The 17500-nt window shown below is 39.9% G+C and overlaps 1 protein-coding gene across 9 annotated transcripts in view; it reads right to left on the reverse strand.

The window, feature by feature from the left end:
- LOC106883547 (uncharacterized) overlaps window positions 1-17500 on the reverse strand; it is a 315156-nt gene that overhangs the window by 262646 nt on the left and 35010 nt on the right. For all 9 annotated transcript variants that reach the window (XM_089347804.1, XM_089347805.1, XM_089347800.1 and 6 more), the window contains one exon: window positions 13036-13203. In XM_089347804.1, coding sequence (XP_089203930.1) covers window positions 13036-13203 — 168 coding nt within the window. The remainder of the gene's footprint in view (window positions 1-13035; window positions 13204-17500) is intronic.

A 17500-nucleotide genomic window follows, 5' to 3' on the forward strand; every position in this document is an offset into this window, starting at 1 on the left:
TTTTTTTAACAAATTTTATTTTACTGATAATTTTGGAATATACTAAATTATTATTGGAAGGCATCAATAATATAAACATGACAATACTTGTTTCCACCTTTCAATAAAAATGAGACTTTGCACCAAGTAAAACCAAAAAAATCAATATCTATGCACTTCCGTGTGAAGATAATGGTTTTATTTTTCTTTCTCCGGGGTCAAAAGAAATGTATTAATAATAGTAATATGAGGGGCAGTTCTATCATCAGTAATTCTATAGGATATTAATTTTGTTATGAGCAACAGAATGAGGATCTACCCTTGCTGATTTAATGAAGGGTCTGAAATCTGAAGAATATTGCTGAATATAAGAGGCACCTGAAGAAAGCCAGAGAATATAATGACTGAAACATTACAGGGCAAGCATTGCTGTATGGTTAAGAAACTCACATGGCAACCATATGGATTTAGGTTCTGTTCGAGTTCAAGACACCTTGGGCAAGTATCTTCTATTATAGCCCCAAGCTGACCAATGCCTTGTGAGTGAATTTGCAAGACGAAGAAACAGTGAGGAAACTATTTTGCATGTGTGAGTGTGTGTGTGCACGCACATGTATGTGTGCATCTGTGTTTTTGTATGTGTGAGTATGCACATGTGTGTGTGAGTGTGTGTGTGTGTGCGTGCGTGTGCGCACACATGTATTGTGCTTGTATGTTTGTGTATGTGTGAGCATGCACGTGTGTGTGTGAGTGTGCGTGTGCATGCACATGTATGTGTGAATCTGTGATTCTGTATGTGTGAGTATGCACATGTGTGAGTGTGTGTGTGTGTATGTGTATGCACACACATGTGTGCGTGTGGGTTTGTGTATGTGTGAGTATGCATGGGTGTGTGTGTGTGTGTGCACGGACACATACATGTATGTGTGCATGTGGGTTTGAGTATGTATGAGTATGCACAAGTATGTACATGTGTGTGCACATGTACACACGTATGTGTACATGTGTATTTGTGTACATGTGAGTATGCATGTGTGTGTGTGTGTGTGTGTGTGCATGTGTGCATGTATGTTTGTGTATATGTGAGTATACACATGTATGTACGTGTGTGTATGTGTGTACATGGGCACGCGCATGTATGTGTGCATGTGTGTTTGTGTATGTGTGAGTGTGCATGTGTGTGCATGTGTGTGTAGTGTGTCTGTGTGTGTGCGTGTGTGTGTCTTTGTGTTTATATCCACATAACTGAGCAGTTCAGTAAAAGAGACCAATAGAATAAGTACCAAACTTTAAAAAAGAACAAAACCCTGGGGTCAATTTGTTCATCTTAACCCATTAAAGCAATGACCATCCATAGCCGCAGTGCAATGACTGAAACAAATAAAAGATGGAAGATAAGAACCAAGACAAGGACACCACTTTGAATATGTTGGTTTACAATAAAACGGTGAGCTGGCAGAATGGTTAGCATGCCGGGCATCCGTCTTTAAGTTCTGAGTTCAAATTCTGCTGAGGGCGATTTTGTCTTTCATCCTCCTGGAGTCAATAAAATAAGTACCAGCTGAGTACTGGGGTTGATGTAATCAACTCTCCCCTTCCCCCAAATTTCAGAAGCTATAGTAGAAGACACTTGCCCAAGGTGCCGCACAGTGGGACTGAACCCGGAACCATGTGGCTGGGAAGCAAGCTTCTTACCACACAGCCAGGCCTGCGCCTATAGTAAGACGACAAGATAACACTAATTAGTAGGAGAGGTTGGAAAGGCAAAGGAGGAGGATGAAATGCTGTAAGTGAATAGATGTAAGGGAAGTTAAAAGAAGTTAAAAGCAATTAAGAACAAGTCAAGAAAAGGTGGAAAGGTTTCTAGAATTTTTTCTTTTTTTCCCCCATTTATTTTATTCAATTACAGAATTTCATCCTCCCCCTTTCCCTCCCTACCTTCTCCTACTAACGGTGCTACCTTGTTGCCTTAATATGTTATACCATAATCATGTTGCCTGAGATACACCAGAACATTAAAACCAGTTGCTGCAATGATATCGCAAAATAATTTACCCCATTAAGTATCTAGATTAAAACGTTAAAATTCTTACTAAAAAGAATAAAAAGAAAAAGAAAAAGAACGACTTCATTAAATGCTGAAGATTCATAGAACGGTAAGGAATGTATGGAATATTAATGGGATGAGTCTTTGATTTAAGGTATTGCTGAGGACCTTTTTTGCAATCAACTGGATTTGAGTATTCAGGGTAGGATGGAGAATGTAGTGAGGTGTAAACCAGTTTCCACAGTTGAATGCTTGAACAGCTGTCATGAATGTTACAAATTAGCAAATCACTCATCAGTTTTGTGTGTGTGTGTGTGTGTATGTGTGTGAGGATACATATAGTGTGTGTGCAGATACATATAGATACATACACACACACACACACATATATGTGTATATATATATATATATATATATATATATATATATATATGTTTGTGTGTGTATGTGTTGATAATCCTTCATTAATAGCTCTATATGTGTATATGTATATATATATATATATATATATATATATATATATATATGTATATATATATATATATATATATATATATATATATATATGTATATGTATATGTATATATATATATATATATATATATATATATATACACACACAAAGTATGGGGGTTTAGTTCACAGGTGATCTAAATGATTAGGTACGCAAGGTAAGTGCTGTAACGGATTACTGGGGCTACAAGGTTATGGCCGAGACGGTAGTTATTGAGCCATTGCAGATTTCTGATGCAGCAGATATATATAATTGTTAAACAGGGCAGCAAACATTACAGCAAGGCAAACATCTCAAGTCATATACAATATGCAGGATTTTGAATTTTTTCCTATGATAATACTGTATATGACTTGAGATGTTTGCCTTGCCTTAATGTTTGGTGTCTTGTTTAACAATTGTGTGTGTGTGTGTGTGTGTGTGTATTATGTGTATGCCGTCGTTGTCGTCATTATCACTGCTTAAATATGTACGTATTATGGACATATGTAAAGTAAGTATAAATACATATGCAGAGGCCAGGGAGGCACAGGGACAGCAGTTTTAGGGGAAGGGATGAGTCAATTGCATCGACCCCAGTATGCAACTGCTACTTATTTTATTGGCCCCAAAAAGATGAAAGGCAAAGTGGACCTGGGTGGAATTTGAACTCAGAAGGAAATGCCGCTAAGCATTTTGCTCAGCATGCTAACAACCCTGCCAGCTCACCACCTTGACCATATATAGCATATTGAGATTTGTTAAAGCATCTTCACCAACATGGTTGCAAAATTTTCTTAAGGCGATGCTCCAGTATGGCCGCAGGCAAATAACAGAAACAAGTAAAAGAATAGGATATGTCTTCCATTTCTTTCTATAATTAAGATTGCTTGCTTCGTGACATGAAGGACTATAGCTTTCAGAGTTGTTGTTTCCCAAACCTGCACATTTAATACTACAAATCGTAGCTGTGGCCAGTGACACTTGACTGGCTCCCATTCTGGTGACATGTAAAAAGTACCTTCCAAATGTGGCCGATGCCAGTACCCCCTGACTGGCTCCAGTAGTGGTGGCACGTAAAAAGCACTATCCAAACATGGTCGATGCCAGTGTCCCCTGACTGACTCCCATGCCGGTGGCACATAAGAAGCACCAAATAAATGTGGTCGATGCCAGGTCCGCCTGAGTGGCTCCCATTCCGTTGACATGTAAAAAGCACCATCCAAATGTGGTTGATGCCAGGTCCGCCTGAGTGGCTCCCATTCTGTTGACACGTAAAAAGCACCATCCAAATGTGGTTGATGCCAGGTCTGCCTGACTGACTCCCATGCCAGTGGCACATCAAAAGCACCATCTGAACATGATTGATGCCAGGCCAGCCTGACTGGCTCCCGTGCTTGTAGCACCCACTACACTCTCGGAGTGGTTGGTGTTAGGAAGGGCATCCAGCTGTAGAAAACACTGCCAGATCAGATTGGAGCCTGGTGCAGCCACTGGCTCTCCAGACTTCAGTCAAACCGTCCAACCCATGCCAGCATGGAAAACAGACGTCAAACGACGATGACGATGATGAGGAGGAGGAAATGTGAACATTTACGTCTTCAAAAGCAAAATACGGCTTCAGAAGAAATAATATGGATTTCATGGTTCTGTGTAAACTTCCAATCAGCTTATAATTTTCAAAATAACTGTGGAATTTCTATGGTACTGCAAGTAGGTCATTAAACACTAGTAAGACATTTACCTTCTAGAAGGTCTTACTATAATAATTATATTACCTGGCAACCACTACTTAAAAGCAACAGCATAGCAGCTGGGGGTTTTTGCTTTGCAAGTTACTCAGTGACCATGATACCATATAAAAAACACCTGTGCTGGTACCATGTGAAAAGCATCTGTGCCGGTGTCACAAAAAAACATTTGTGCCAGTGTCACATAAACTGCATCTGTGCTGGCGCCTTATAAGAGGCACCCAGTACAGTCTGTAAAGTGGCTGGCATTAGGAAGGGCACCCAGCCAAAGAAACTAAATCAAAACAGATGGCTGTAAGTTGGTGCAGCTCTGTAGCTTGCAAGACCTAACCAAACCGTCTAACCCATACCAGCATGGAAGACAGACGTTAAATGATGAGGATGATGATGATGTGTGCGTGTGCATGCATGCATATCAAAAGAGGAAAGGTAGCACCATGACCCTTTTCAAGGTCAACCTTGAAAATGTGAGAGAAATGCCAGAAGTCTCAGATCAGCGACTGGGTCTGAATGCTTGTAAGCAAAAGCCTACAAGAACCAAGCGGGAGTGTTGAACCAGACAATTAAATCTTCCACCCAATAAAGGAATGGTCCATCCCACTGATAGTCTTCCATGTGGTTTCTGCTTACCAGATTTCACTCACAAGTCTTTGATCATCTCAGAGCTAGAGCAAAAAAAACATTTGCCAAAGGTGATGCTGTTCTGTAATGGGATCAAACCTAAAACAACAGCATCATAAACCAATCTTCTTAATCACAGAGCCACGTTTTCTTCACCTATACTTGTGTAAGTTAAAACAATAATAATTAAATTAAGTTTATTCATTAATCAGTTTGATCAGCTTTGTCATTTCATGTTTATATTCAGCATAAATTTCTTTTATCTCTTCCAGAATGTCTGTATTATAATTGACCTACATTTGTTTCTTTGCTAATCTTAAACTATATCCTGCTATTATTTATAGCTGTCTGCCTAGAGTGAGATTGATCTGTTGAAACAGATATTCAGGTCAATAATATCTATGAAGACGCTCCTGACGATTTTAAATATTCTTTGTAGTTTTAATATTCATAAATCAGCCTTCACTTTTCAAATGATGGCGAAAATACCATTCATACAAACGAGAGTTCATCCTGTACATCATGAAGAGAGTTCAGCCAGTACTTAGGCCAAGGAAGGGCTTCTAATATCTGACAGGTTCTTCTCTCAGAGAAAAAAAATACAGCACCCATGAACATAAAGGGAACATCCCACTCTTGGTGGATTGAAATAAGACCAAAAAAACAGTCACTTTGCCTTCCAAAATTTGTCTTAGAGGCCTTGATACCGAGTAACCTAAGCTCAATAACATAAACCCCAGTTGATATTTAAAATTTGAGAAATCTATTTACATTCTACAGCACTAAACATCTGGTTGAACATTTAATATGTAGTGTACACTCAGTGAAATTCTCTTCCGCTTTATTCTATATATGTACATACGAACGTAACAGATAACAACTAACCTTTGGCTGCTATTTGGACCCCGTTGTGTCCACTACTCTGATTTGTAAAACACTGCATTTTGGCGTGACAGAGTAAGAGGCAAATTGTGCCAATACCAAGCTAAAGCATGGAGAGCAAAGCAGCTCAGCACAGATTGATCTTGAATTCTGCTGTTTTAACATTCTAGCTCACTTCCTCTGTTTACAGCAGTGCTTGAGAGGAAGGTGTGTAGTGTATGATCACTGCATTGACCATGACAGAGAAAGCTGAGCTGAAAATCTGCATCAAATTTTGCCAAAAGTTTGGTGATACCTGCTCAGAGGCCTACACAAAGTTTTCAAAAAGTTTCATCGTTCTCGACACAATCAAGATCTTGTGCAACTTAAAATCAAATGTCTTTTAGGTCAGCTGAAAGCAGTTTTGGCACAAACTTGGCAGACACATGTCTCATACCCAAATCTTCAGTGATATTGGACTGAACTGAATCGTAACTAATCTACACATCCTCTGATAACTCACGGATGGTGGTTCGATGATTTTCTCTCACAGCTGCATGCACATCTGCGATGTCTTTCTCAGCTCTGCTGGTTGCGGGTCTCCTAGAACGTTCATCAATATGAACATTTTTTCAACTATCTTGGAAACATCTGAACCACTCGTACACTTGTGTGTGGCTCATACACTCTGCTCCATACACTTTCTGCAACTTTTAAGTAGGTTTTTGAGCAGGTATCACCGTGACAACTTTCTCTGTCGTGGTCAATGTGACATTCACATGCTACACACCTTGCTTCCAAGCACTGCTGTAAATAATGGAAGTGAGCTAGAATGTTAAAACTTAGTGCTAGACATAAAGACCATCATTTGTGCTGATTTTATCAGTCATTTTTTCATTGGGCCTCATTGAGGCAAAATAGCCGAGTTCCTTTTGAGTGTTGGGCCTCATGGTGGCAAAGTGGCATTATGTCATGCTTGAGAAGAAGACTCATCAAGCGGAGTAAAATCGCAGTCATAGCAGATACCGGTGTCACACAAATGGCACCCATGCTGGTGGAACATAAAAACACCCATTACACTCTCAGAGTGGTTGGCATTATGAAGGGCATCCAACTGTAGAAAACCATGCCAAATCAGACTGGAGCCTGGCACAGCCTTCAGGCATGCCAGCCCAGTCAAACCATCCAACCCATGCCAGCATGGACAACAGACGTTAAATGATGATGATGATAATGATGATGATGATGATGATGATGATGATGATGATAACAAGGCCAGAAGGAACAACAGCCAAAACACTGTGGCTATCACAACCAAAATCAGAACACTAGTCTGATCCTAACAGTGTTTAATGATGATCTCAGAAATCCTCATCTCAGAAATTCAATTGAGATATTTATGATATTCCTATGTGATATGCATATATTTGAGACAGAAGGTCCTTTGATAAGATCTGAACTCAGATCAAAGATACTATGATGTTGGTTACACGACAGAGAGCCAGCCATTCCATTCATTTGAATATATTTTATCATCATTGTCATCAACATTTAACATCTGTTTTCCGTGCTGGCATGGGTTGGAGGGCTTGACAGGATCTGGTAAGCTAGTAGGCTGCACTGAGCTCCAATGTAGAGCTTTGGCCTTGTTTCTATGGCTGGACACCCTTGTACTGGGTGCATTTGTCTGGTCAGTGGCATTAAAGATGTTGCCAAGCAACTTGCAAGACAGAAAGAGAACAAAAAAGGGAAAAAGCAGCTTCCACCTCAACTAACATGGAGGATATATGAGAGGAAGAAGAGTTGGCTTCATCTCAAATGCTGGAGTGGTGGTTAAATATGAGAGAGAGAAGCATTGTGTCTGCCTCATGAAAAGACATGGCTACTCCTCATTATTACAAAGGAGAGTAAGGCAGTGAGCTGGCAGAATCGTTAGCACACCAGATGAAATGCTTAGCAGTATATTGTCTGGCTTTATGTTCTGAGTTCAAATTCCACTGAAGTTGACTTTGCTTTTCATCCTTTTGGGGTCGATAAATTGAGTACCAGTGAAACACTGGGGGTTGATGTAATTGATTAGTCCCCTCTCCCCAAATTTCTCCCCAGGTACTGCTGGGATGCAAGAGCAAACCTATAAGGAATAAAAGAGGATACAGATAATTAGGAAGAGCATCTAACCATAGAAACCACGCCAAAGCAGACACTGGAGTACAATACAGTCCTTAACTCTTTGGATCCTTGTCCAACTGTCCAACCCATGCCAGCATGGAACATGGTCATTAAATGATGATGATGGTGATGTATGCATGTGTATGCATCTGTGTTTGTCTCCTGCCACCACTTGACAATCGGTGCTGGTTTGTTTATGTCTTTGTAACTTAGCAATGACTGACTATAATGGCTAATCCTCATTATTACAAGGGAGAGTAAGGCAGCAAGCTGGCAGAATCGTTAGCACACCGGATGAAATGCTCAGCAGTATATTATCCGGCTTTATGTTCTGAGTTCAAATTCTGCCGAGGTCGACTTTGCCTTTCATCCTTTCGGGGTCATTAAAATTAAATACCAGTGAAACACTGGGTGTCGATGTCATTGATTAGTCCCCTCTCCCCAAATTTCAGGCCTTGTGCCTTTAGTAGAAAGGACTATTACAAGGGAGAGTGAAAGTAACGAGGAAAAAGCTAAGATGGTACTGCTGGGGTGCCAGAGCAAACCCACAAGAAATAAAAGAGGATACAGATAATACATTTAATTATATAATGAAATTATCTGTTTATTTCTCATTTTAACTACAGAGTTTTATTGCAACAGAGTAATTCTTAACTCACTTAGCAGTACCAATGACTGACTAATCATAAATTAATAGAATGTCTACTATCAATTACATTAACCCTTTCATGCCGATTGTCTGTTTAAGATGACTCTTCATTTATATTTTATAAAACAAATACTTGATACAAATTGTGATTTGTGTATGATCTGTATTAAAGAATTAAACATGTTCTTAACGTGTATGCAGTCTGTATCAAACGGATTTCAATGAAATTTTTTACAGTTGTTATTTAGGTCAAAATAATAGTATCTGTGAAATTTCAGGCAATTTCATTTACTAGAAAAATTTCAGCATGAATGGGATAATATATTAGCAGTTAATTCAAGATATTTTGCTTCTCCTGTCAGAAAAATTTTTGAGAGGATGACATAGATTTACTTCAGAAGAAATGGAAACAATTATTATGTTTTACAGTCCCTGTATTTATTTCTTTAACTCTTAATATACCCACACATTGACTTATACTTTCTTCTTCTATGCTAAGCGATATTCTGCAGTTATAGAGCTATATTGATTTATTGCAACATTCTTTTGTTCAGTTCAAAAATATCAAGAAGCTACAAACGGACTTTAACTTTTCTGAAGCAGAAATAGACTCAGACACTGTTGAATGGTGATGGAAAGGATGAGACCAACTCAACATTTAACTGTAGGAGTCACTACTTTAGCTAGATAACTAGGAGGTGTGGGAGGATTTCAACAGGTTCACACAAACCTAGCAATCAGCTCCATGCAAATATAATTCTTCTCTAGCATTAATCTTAATTTTCTGTTTTTCACAAATTACGCAGCTGACACTAAATCCAGTTTAATAATTGAGAATCTTTCACGCTTCCCAGCTGAAATCCTAGCAATACCTATGGGAGCAATGTATGAATATCTAATGATACTTCACCATATTCTGTTGAAACATTAAGCTTTGAACAGTTTGAATACAATGCATGATTATCAACATCATAATGAGATTATCTTCATAATTATTCTACCCTCTCAGAGAGGCCTGTGAGGAATGAAACGGCAAAACAAATTGTTTGATAAAAAAAATATCTAACATGGTTAAAATAATTTTTAAACGGGCAAGTGTCTTCTACTATAGCCTCGGACTGGCCAAAGCTTTGTGAATGGTTTGGTAGACAGAAACTGAAAGAAGCCCCTTGTATATGTTTGCCTTCCATACCAGCATGGAAGGCAAACATTAAAAGCTGATGATAGTGGTGGTGGTGGTGACAATGGTGGTAGTGGTGATGATGATGATGACTGGTGGTAGTAGTGGTGATGATGATGATGACTGGTGGTGGTGGTCGTCGTGGTGACATTGGTGGTGGTGGTGGTAATGGTGGTGGTGATGATGATGATGACAATGGTGGTGGTGGTCATTGTTGTTGTCATTGTCGTCATTGTTGTTGTTAGTCATCGTCATGGCAGCAGTGGCAGTTGTGGTGGTGACAGCAGTACTGACAGTTGCAGTGGCAGCAGCGGCGGCGGTGGTGGTGGTGGTGGTGGCGGCGGCAGCAGTGGTGATGGCGGTGGTGGCCATGATGGCAGTGATGGTGGAAGCAGTGGTAGCGGTGATGATGATGATGATGATGATAATGATGCCGCAATGTTAAATAACATATCATTTGACCACCACTAATGTACATATGATTATAAAAACAAGGTTTTCCAATCTCTATAAATCTCAAGTCAATTAGGAATAAATACAATTAAATAATCAATATCAGATATTGTCCAAGGCCTATATCTAAACAGGTAAATCACAGTCAACTGAAGAACAGTAGCCAATATATTACTAATAACTATTTTACCAACCGCACTAATGATGTAATCAAACTCAGCTGAGAACACAGAGTGGTGGAACGAAATATTGGAAAGCATTTAGTTTGTTACTTATGACCATCCCTGTCAAATCTGCTAAACTGGATAATCTTAACCCTTTCGTTAGCAACCCAGCTGAAACCAGCTCTGGCTCTGTAGAACAAATGTCTTGTTTTCATAAGTTTTGAATTAAAATCTTCCACCAAACCTTAGTCACAATTTATGTTCCTAACACTAGCTGAATGATAACCGAGTTATTTTACTAAATTCTTTGTTATCCCCCTCTCTCTCTTTCGGAGAGGCACAAGCACATACACACAGATATATACACACACGACAGTAACTTCTGCCTACCAAACTCAATCACAAAGTTTCAGTCGGCTTGGGGCTATAGCAGAAGACACTTGCCCAAGGTGCCACGCGGTGGTAATTGAAAGAAACACAGAACATCTCAAAATACAGTAACAGAAAGGTTAAAGAATGGACATTAACCCTTTCATTACCAACCTGACTGAAACCGGGTCTGGCTCTGAGTACAAATGTCTTGTTTTCATAAGTTTTGAATTAAACTCTTCCACCAAACCTTAGTCACAATTTATGTTCCTAACACTAGCTGAATGATAACTGAGTTATTTTACTAAATTCTTTTACTCTTTTACTTGTTTCAGTCATTTGACTGCGGCCATGCTGGAGCACCGCCTTTAGTCGAGAAAATCGACCCCAGGACTTATTCTTTGTAAGCCTAGTACTTATTCTATCGGTCTCTTTTTGTCGAACCGCTAAGTTACGGGGACGTAAACACACCAGCATCGGTTGTCAAGCGATGGTGGGGGGACAAACACAGACACACAAACACACACACACATATATATATATATATATATATATATATATATATATATATATATATACATATATATGACGGGCTTCTTCCAGTTTCTGTCTACCAAATCCACTCACAAGGCTTTGGTTGGCCCGAGGCTATAGTAGAAGACACTTGCCCAAGGTGCCATGCAGTGGGACTGAACCTGGAACTATGTGGTTGGTAAGCAAGTTACTTACCACACAGTCACTCCTACGCCTATATTTAAAGTAATTGAAAGAAACACAGAGCATCTCAAAATAAATACAGAAATGAAAGGGTTAAGTAATCTCAATTCTAAAACTGATTCATTATTTTTGCCGATGCCAGTGCTACCTGACTGGCACATAAAAAGTGCTATTTGAGTGTGGCCAGTGCCAGTGCTGGTGGCACAGAAAAAGCACCATTCGAGTATGGTCGATGCCAGTGCCACCTGACTGGCTCCCATGCCAGTGGCATGTAAAAAGCACCCACTTCACTCTCAGAGTGGTTAGCATTAGGAAGGGCATCCAGCTGTAGAAACTTTGCCAGATCAGATTGAAGCTTGGTGCAGCCATCTGGTTCACCAGCTCTCAGTCAAACCGTCCAACCCATGCCAGCATGGAAAGAGGTGGTTAAATTACTATGATGTTGATGATGATGAGGATCTTTTAAGTGATTAAAATTTTTTTAAGATATCAAAAAATTAGATCACAAAACCAGAGAGACAAAAAGACACAAGGAAAAGAATGTCACTACAATGATTGCAGAATGTGAGATGAAAGAACTCTGACAAATAAACTAATAACCATCATCATCATCGTCGTCGTCGTTTAACGTCCATTTTCCATGCTGGCATGGGTTGGACGGTTTGACAGGGGACTGGCAAACCAAGAGGACACACCAGGCTCCAATCTGATCTGGAAATGTTTCTACAGCTGGATGCCCTTCCTAATGCCAACCACTCCAAGAGTGTACTGGGGGATTTTTATATGCCACCAGCACAGGAGCCAGTCAGGCGGCACTGGCATCGGCCACATTCGGATGGTGCTTTTTACATGCTACCAGCACAGGAGCCAGTCGGCGCGGGGTAGGGAGCTGGCGTCGACCATATTTGGATGGTGCTTTTTATGTGCCACCGGCACGGGGAGCCAGTCACGCAACACTGGCAACAACCCATACATGAATAGGGTTTATTGCGTGCCACCAGCACAGGAGCCAGTCAGGTGGCACTGGCATCAGCCACAAATACAATATCCATTTCATTGGGATTTGATTTTTGAGTTTGATTTTGATTTTGCTAATAATATTGATTTCAAATTTTGACACAAGGCCAGCAAGATCAAGGGAGGAAATGAGTAAATTACATCGACGCCAGTGATGAACTGGTACTTATTTTTTCAACCCTGAAAGGATGAAAGGCAAAGCCAAGACACAATCGTCCAGCATATTGGATTCTGTCATGCCATCTGTCCCATACTAGCATGGAAGATTGACATTAAAAGATGATGATGATGACGATGATGATGATGATTATGATGATGATTACGACGATGATTATGATAATGATGGGATAGAGGATGGTGATGGTGGTGGTGCTGGTGCTGGTGCTGCTGCTGGTGATGGAGATGATAGTAGTAATGATGATGTTTATGATATGATGACGATATGATGATGATAATGATGTTGCTGTTGATGATGGTGGTGGTGATGACAATCATGATGGCGATGATAATCATGGTGAAGTTGATGATGTTTCTAACTACTGCTGTCCGATGTAAAATGCTTTACCTTTTGTTTTTCTTTTTCCCTTTAGGAAGAATCAAGATATGTTCAGGATTCATTTGGTTCCGAAAATGTTTATTGTCCGAAGATGAGCTTGCGTTCAAAACATGACTTTCCACCATACATACATTTATCACTTTATTTTCCTTTTTGTGACATTTATTAGTATTATTACTGAAAAAAAAAATTAGAAAAATATAAATTAGGCAATGAACACAAAAAGAAGACAACACAAGAGGGTTATGCTTTAACAAATGTTGTATTAGTTTCATGCTTAAAGAAAAGGGAAAGTGACTTCATGTTTCAGACATTAATCTTTCACCAGAGAAAATAAAGAAGAGAAGAATTATTTAAAAGGAAATTATAATTTAACAAATGAAATTTTGGTGAATTACATTACGATAGGTGCAGGCATGGCTGTGTGGTAAAAAGTTTGCTTCTCAACCACATGGTTCCAGGTTCAGTCTCACTGCATGGTACCTTGGGCTAGTACTTCTACTATAGCCTCAGAGCAACCAAACTTGTGAGTGAATTTGGTAGGTGGAAACTGAAAGAAGCTTGTCAATGATGTATGTGTATGTGTGTGTGTTTGTGTGTCTTTGTTTCTGTGTTTGTCCCCCCATCGCTCTTTGACAACTGCTGTTGGTTTGATTTTGTCCTTGTAACTTAGCAGTTTGTCAAACGAGACCAATAGAATAAGTACCACTCATTAAAAATAAATAAGTACGGGGGTCAATTCATTCGACTAAAACAAATTCTTCAAGGTGTGCCCCAGCATGGCCGCAGTCTGATGACTGAAACAAGACGAAAGATAAAATATGGTTTAAAACAAATAATGAAATCAAGGCAAATCAACCAAGTGGAGCCCCATCCATGGAAGGACTTTGATACCTGGTACAGGAACAGCTGTGTGGTTAAGAAGTTTGTCCCCCAATCACTTGGTTCTGGGTTCAGTCCTACCGAGTGCATCTTGGGTAACAGTCTTCTGCTATAGCCCCAAACTGACCAAAACCTTCTGAATGGATTTGGTAAATGGAAACTGAAAGAAGCCCATTGTGTTCGTGTGTGCATGTGTGCCTGTATGCATGTTAAGGTGCATGGTGAAGTGGTTGGGATGTTGTACTCACAATCACAAGATCATGGTTTCAATTCCTGGCTCGGGTGGTCTGTTGACACCTGATATGTGGTACACCATGCACCAGTTCAGGCAATATCGATTTGATGGAGGGAGTGAGCTAAGGTACAGCACACAGGTTTGATCACTATAAACAAATCATTTGTGCTTTGATTAGATATTTCACCATATTTATATATGCGTATATGCATCATCATCATCATCATCATCATTTAACATCCGTTGTCCATGGGTTGGACGGTTTGACCAGGGCTGGTAAGCTGAGGGGCTGCACCAGACTTCAGTCTGAATTGGTTTGTATGGATGGATACCCTTCCACTCTGAGAGTGTAAGGAGTGATTTAATGTACCACCAGTATGGGTGCCAGTTGCATGACACCATTATCTGAGACAAATACAATTTCACTCAGCTTGTTGGGTCTTCTTCTCGAGCATGGCATATCTGTGTCTACAAATATACATATATATATACATGTGTGTGTGTGTGTGTGTGTGTGTGTGTGTGTGTGTGTGTGTGTGTGTGTGTGTGTGTGTGTGTGTGTGTGTGTGTGTGAGTGTGTTGTGTGTTGAAGAGTGTAGGCTTGAAATGTAAAAGACTTTTACATTTTCCCAAACAACAAACTATTACACCTGCTTGTTGTTCATACACCTGTCTTCATCTTTCTTTCTTTAAATTTCACTTACACACACACACACACACACACACACACATATATATATATATATATATATATATATATATTTATATATACATACATATAAGAAGAATGACCACTAGGTGGATTTCTAATATGCTAAAGGTACACCCCATATGGTCTGACCACTAAGAAAAATTGTTCTCAAGAAATTTCGGTAAACACCCGGATTCCTTCAACTGTTTGGGAGTGGCACTTCTTCACACATCTCTCCTCATCCATCCACAGTACATGACCATACCAGCGCAGACGTCTCTCTTGCACGCCACATCCAATGCTTGTTATGTCTACCATTTCTCTCAGGGCGCTTACATTCTGTTGTGTGTGCACACTGACATTACACATCCAGCGGAGTGCTTGTTGAAAATACACAGTTGGCGAGTAATAAGCGAACCTCAGGAACATTGATATTATAAAAGTTATAACTGTTTGACAAGAAGTCATATGTCATATCAAATTTGAACTTGGAAATTTAAGCCTTGCATTTCTACGACACTCTAACAATTCTGCCAAAGCAGGAAGCATTCAACTACTTTTGTTACTCTATTATGTTTTTCAGTTGATATTAGTTCTAAACACATTTGCAAAGATATAGATTTATCATTTGGATTTAAGTGTTGAAAGTTGAAATCTTTTTTTCTAAGCTATAATCACAAAAGCTATACATGAATATTGCACATGTTATGGCTTACAATGAAGAGTCTGGCTTTTTTAACCTTTGCGAAAATGTTTCATAATTCCAATATTTTATATGTGTGGGTGAATGGGCAGAGGAGTTAGAGTGTTGGATTGAATGCTTTGTTGTTTTCTCTTTAGTTCTCTGAGCCTTGAGTTCAAATCCAACCAAGGTCAGCTTTGTCTTTCATCTTTCCAGGAGTCAATAAATCAGTAACAATCCAGGGCAGTGGATTGACAGAACAGACTGTCAATTAGACTGGGTGCCTTGTAGTATTTGTTCCAGCTCTTTGTATTCTGAATTTAAATCCCACCCTGGTCAACATGGACAGTAAACTTAAAATATCACCTGGTTTAACAACAGTACCTGGTATCTTGTGAATCTTTAGCAGTGTCCACTCCATTGCATCCAGGACAGGTCAGCTGTGAGATCTCTCAAGAGTGCTACTGGTAATAGGGAATTCAATACAACCTGTTGCATGGTCGAGTCATTAGGGACTAAACCAGCACCTCCACTAGGCTTGCCTGGTGAGGAGGGTTGCTAGTAACCCAGCAGGACTAAAATGCACATGTATACACTTAGGTGCAGGCATGGCTGTTTGGTTAAGAAGTTTGCTTCCTGATTACATGGCTTTGGCCTCAGTCCCAATGTGAGATACCTTGGGCAAGTGTCTTCTATGATAGTTCCAGGCCAGCAAAAGTCTTGTGAGTAGATTTGGTAGAGAGAAATTGAAATAAGCCTGTCATATATATAGATATATATGTAACGTTAGGAAGAGCAACCAGCCGTAGTAACTTTGCTAGATCAGATTGGAGCCTGGTACAGCCTTCTGGCTTGCCAGTCCTCAGTCAAACCGTCCAACCCATGCTAGCATGGAAAGCAGACGTTAAACAACAATGATGACATAAGAACATTGCAAATCCGGGGTAGAGGTAGACCCAGGAAGACATGGGATGAGGTGGTGAAGCATGACTTTCAAACAGAGGCAATGATGAAAGACTGAGACCTCTGAAGATATGCTGTGACTGAGAAGACCCAGCAAATAAAGTGAGTTCATAGCTGTAACCCACACCAGTGTCACATAACCAGCCCACTCAAAAGTACCTTGGATCGTAGGGTGACATACTGTGCTTGAGGAGACCTATTGAGTCAAGTACATCAAATCAAAATCAAATGGAAATTGTAGTTGTGATCCCCGTGCCGGTGGCACATAAAAAGCACTAACTGATCGTGGTCGTTGCCAGCCTCCTCTGGCCCGTGCCAGTGGCACATAAAAAGCAGCTGCTACACTCTCGGAGTGGTTGGCATTAGGAAGGGCATCCAGCTGTAGAAACACTGCCAGATCAAACTGGAGCCTGGTTCAGCCTCCTGGCTTCCCAGACCCCAGTCGAACAGTCCAATCCATGCCAGCATGGAAAACGGACGTTAAACGATGATGATGATGATGATGATGATGATGATGACTCCACGATATCTCTATCAATAATTCCTACGACCTGTACACTATGACTATGCATATGACACTTTCCCCAGACTGTTCTGCACATGCTCATTCATGCTAACTAGTAGAGTTCACTTAGGCAATCACAGGGGTGTACAGATTCCCCATACAGGGGATGAAGAGAGAGAGAGTGGGGGAGAGAGGCTGGATGGGAAAATAAAATATTTTTATTTCTTACTCGGAATTTTTTCTTTCCCTTATCCCAAGCATATAATTTATTGAGCTAAAAACAACACTGACAGGAATTCTACCTTATGGTAAGTAGAAAGCAGATTCCTAATGAATTTGTAAAAGTTGGAACAAAACTAAAAGAAGCCTATTCTAAAATAATATTCTATGAACTGTGGTTCATAACCTGAGAAAAGATTAGTGAGAAAAGGTCAAACCTACTTCAGACATTCTCCAAGACTCTTTTTTAGGATGTTACATTTATTATCAACTGGAAAGATGGCATTTTTGTAAATG

The sequence above is a fragment of the Octopus bimaculoides genome, chromosome 2, assembly GCF_046866305.1.
Source record: "Octopus bimaculoides isolate indiv1 chromosome 2, ASM4686630v1, whole genome shotgun sequence".
In the NCBI taxonomy this organism is placed as follows: Eukaryota; Metazoa; Mollusca; class Cephalopoda; order Octopoda; family Octopodidae; genus Octopus; species Octopus bimaculoides.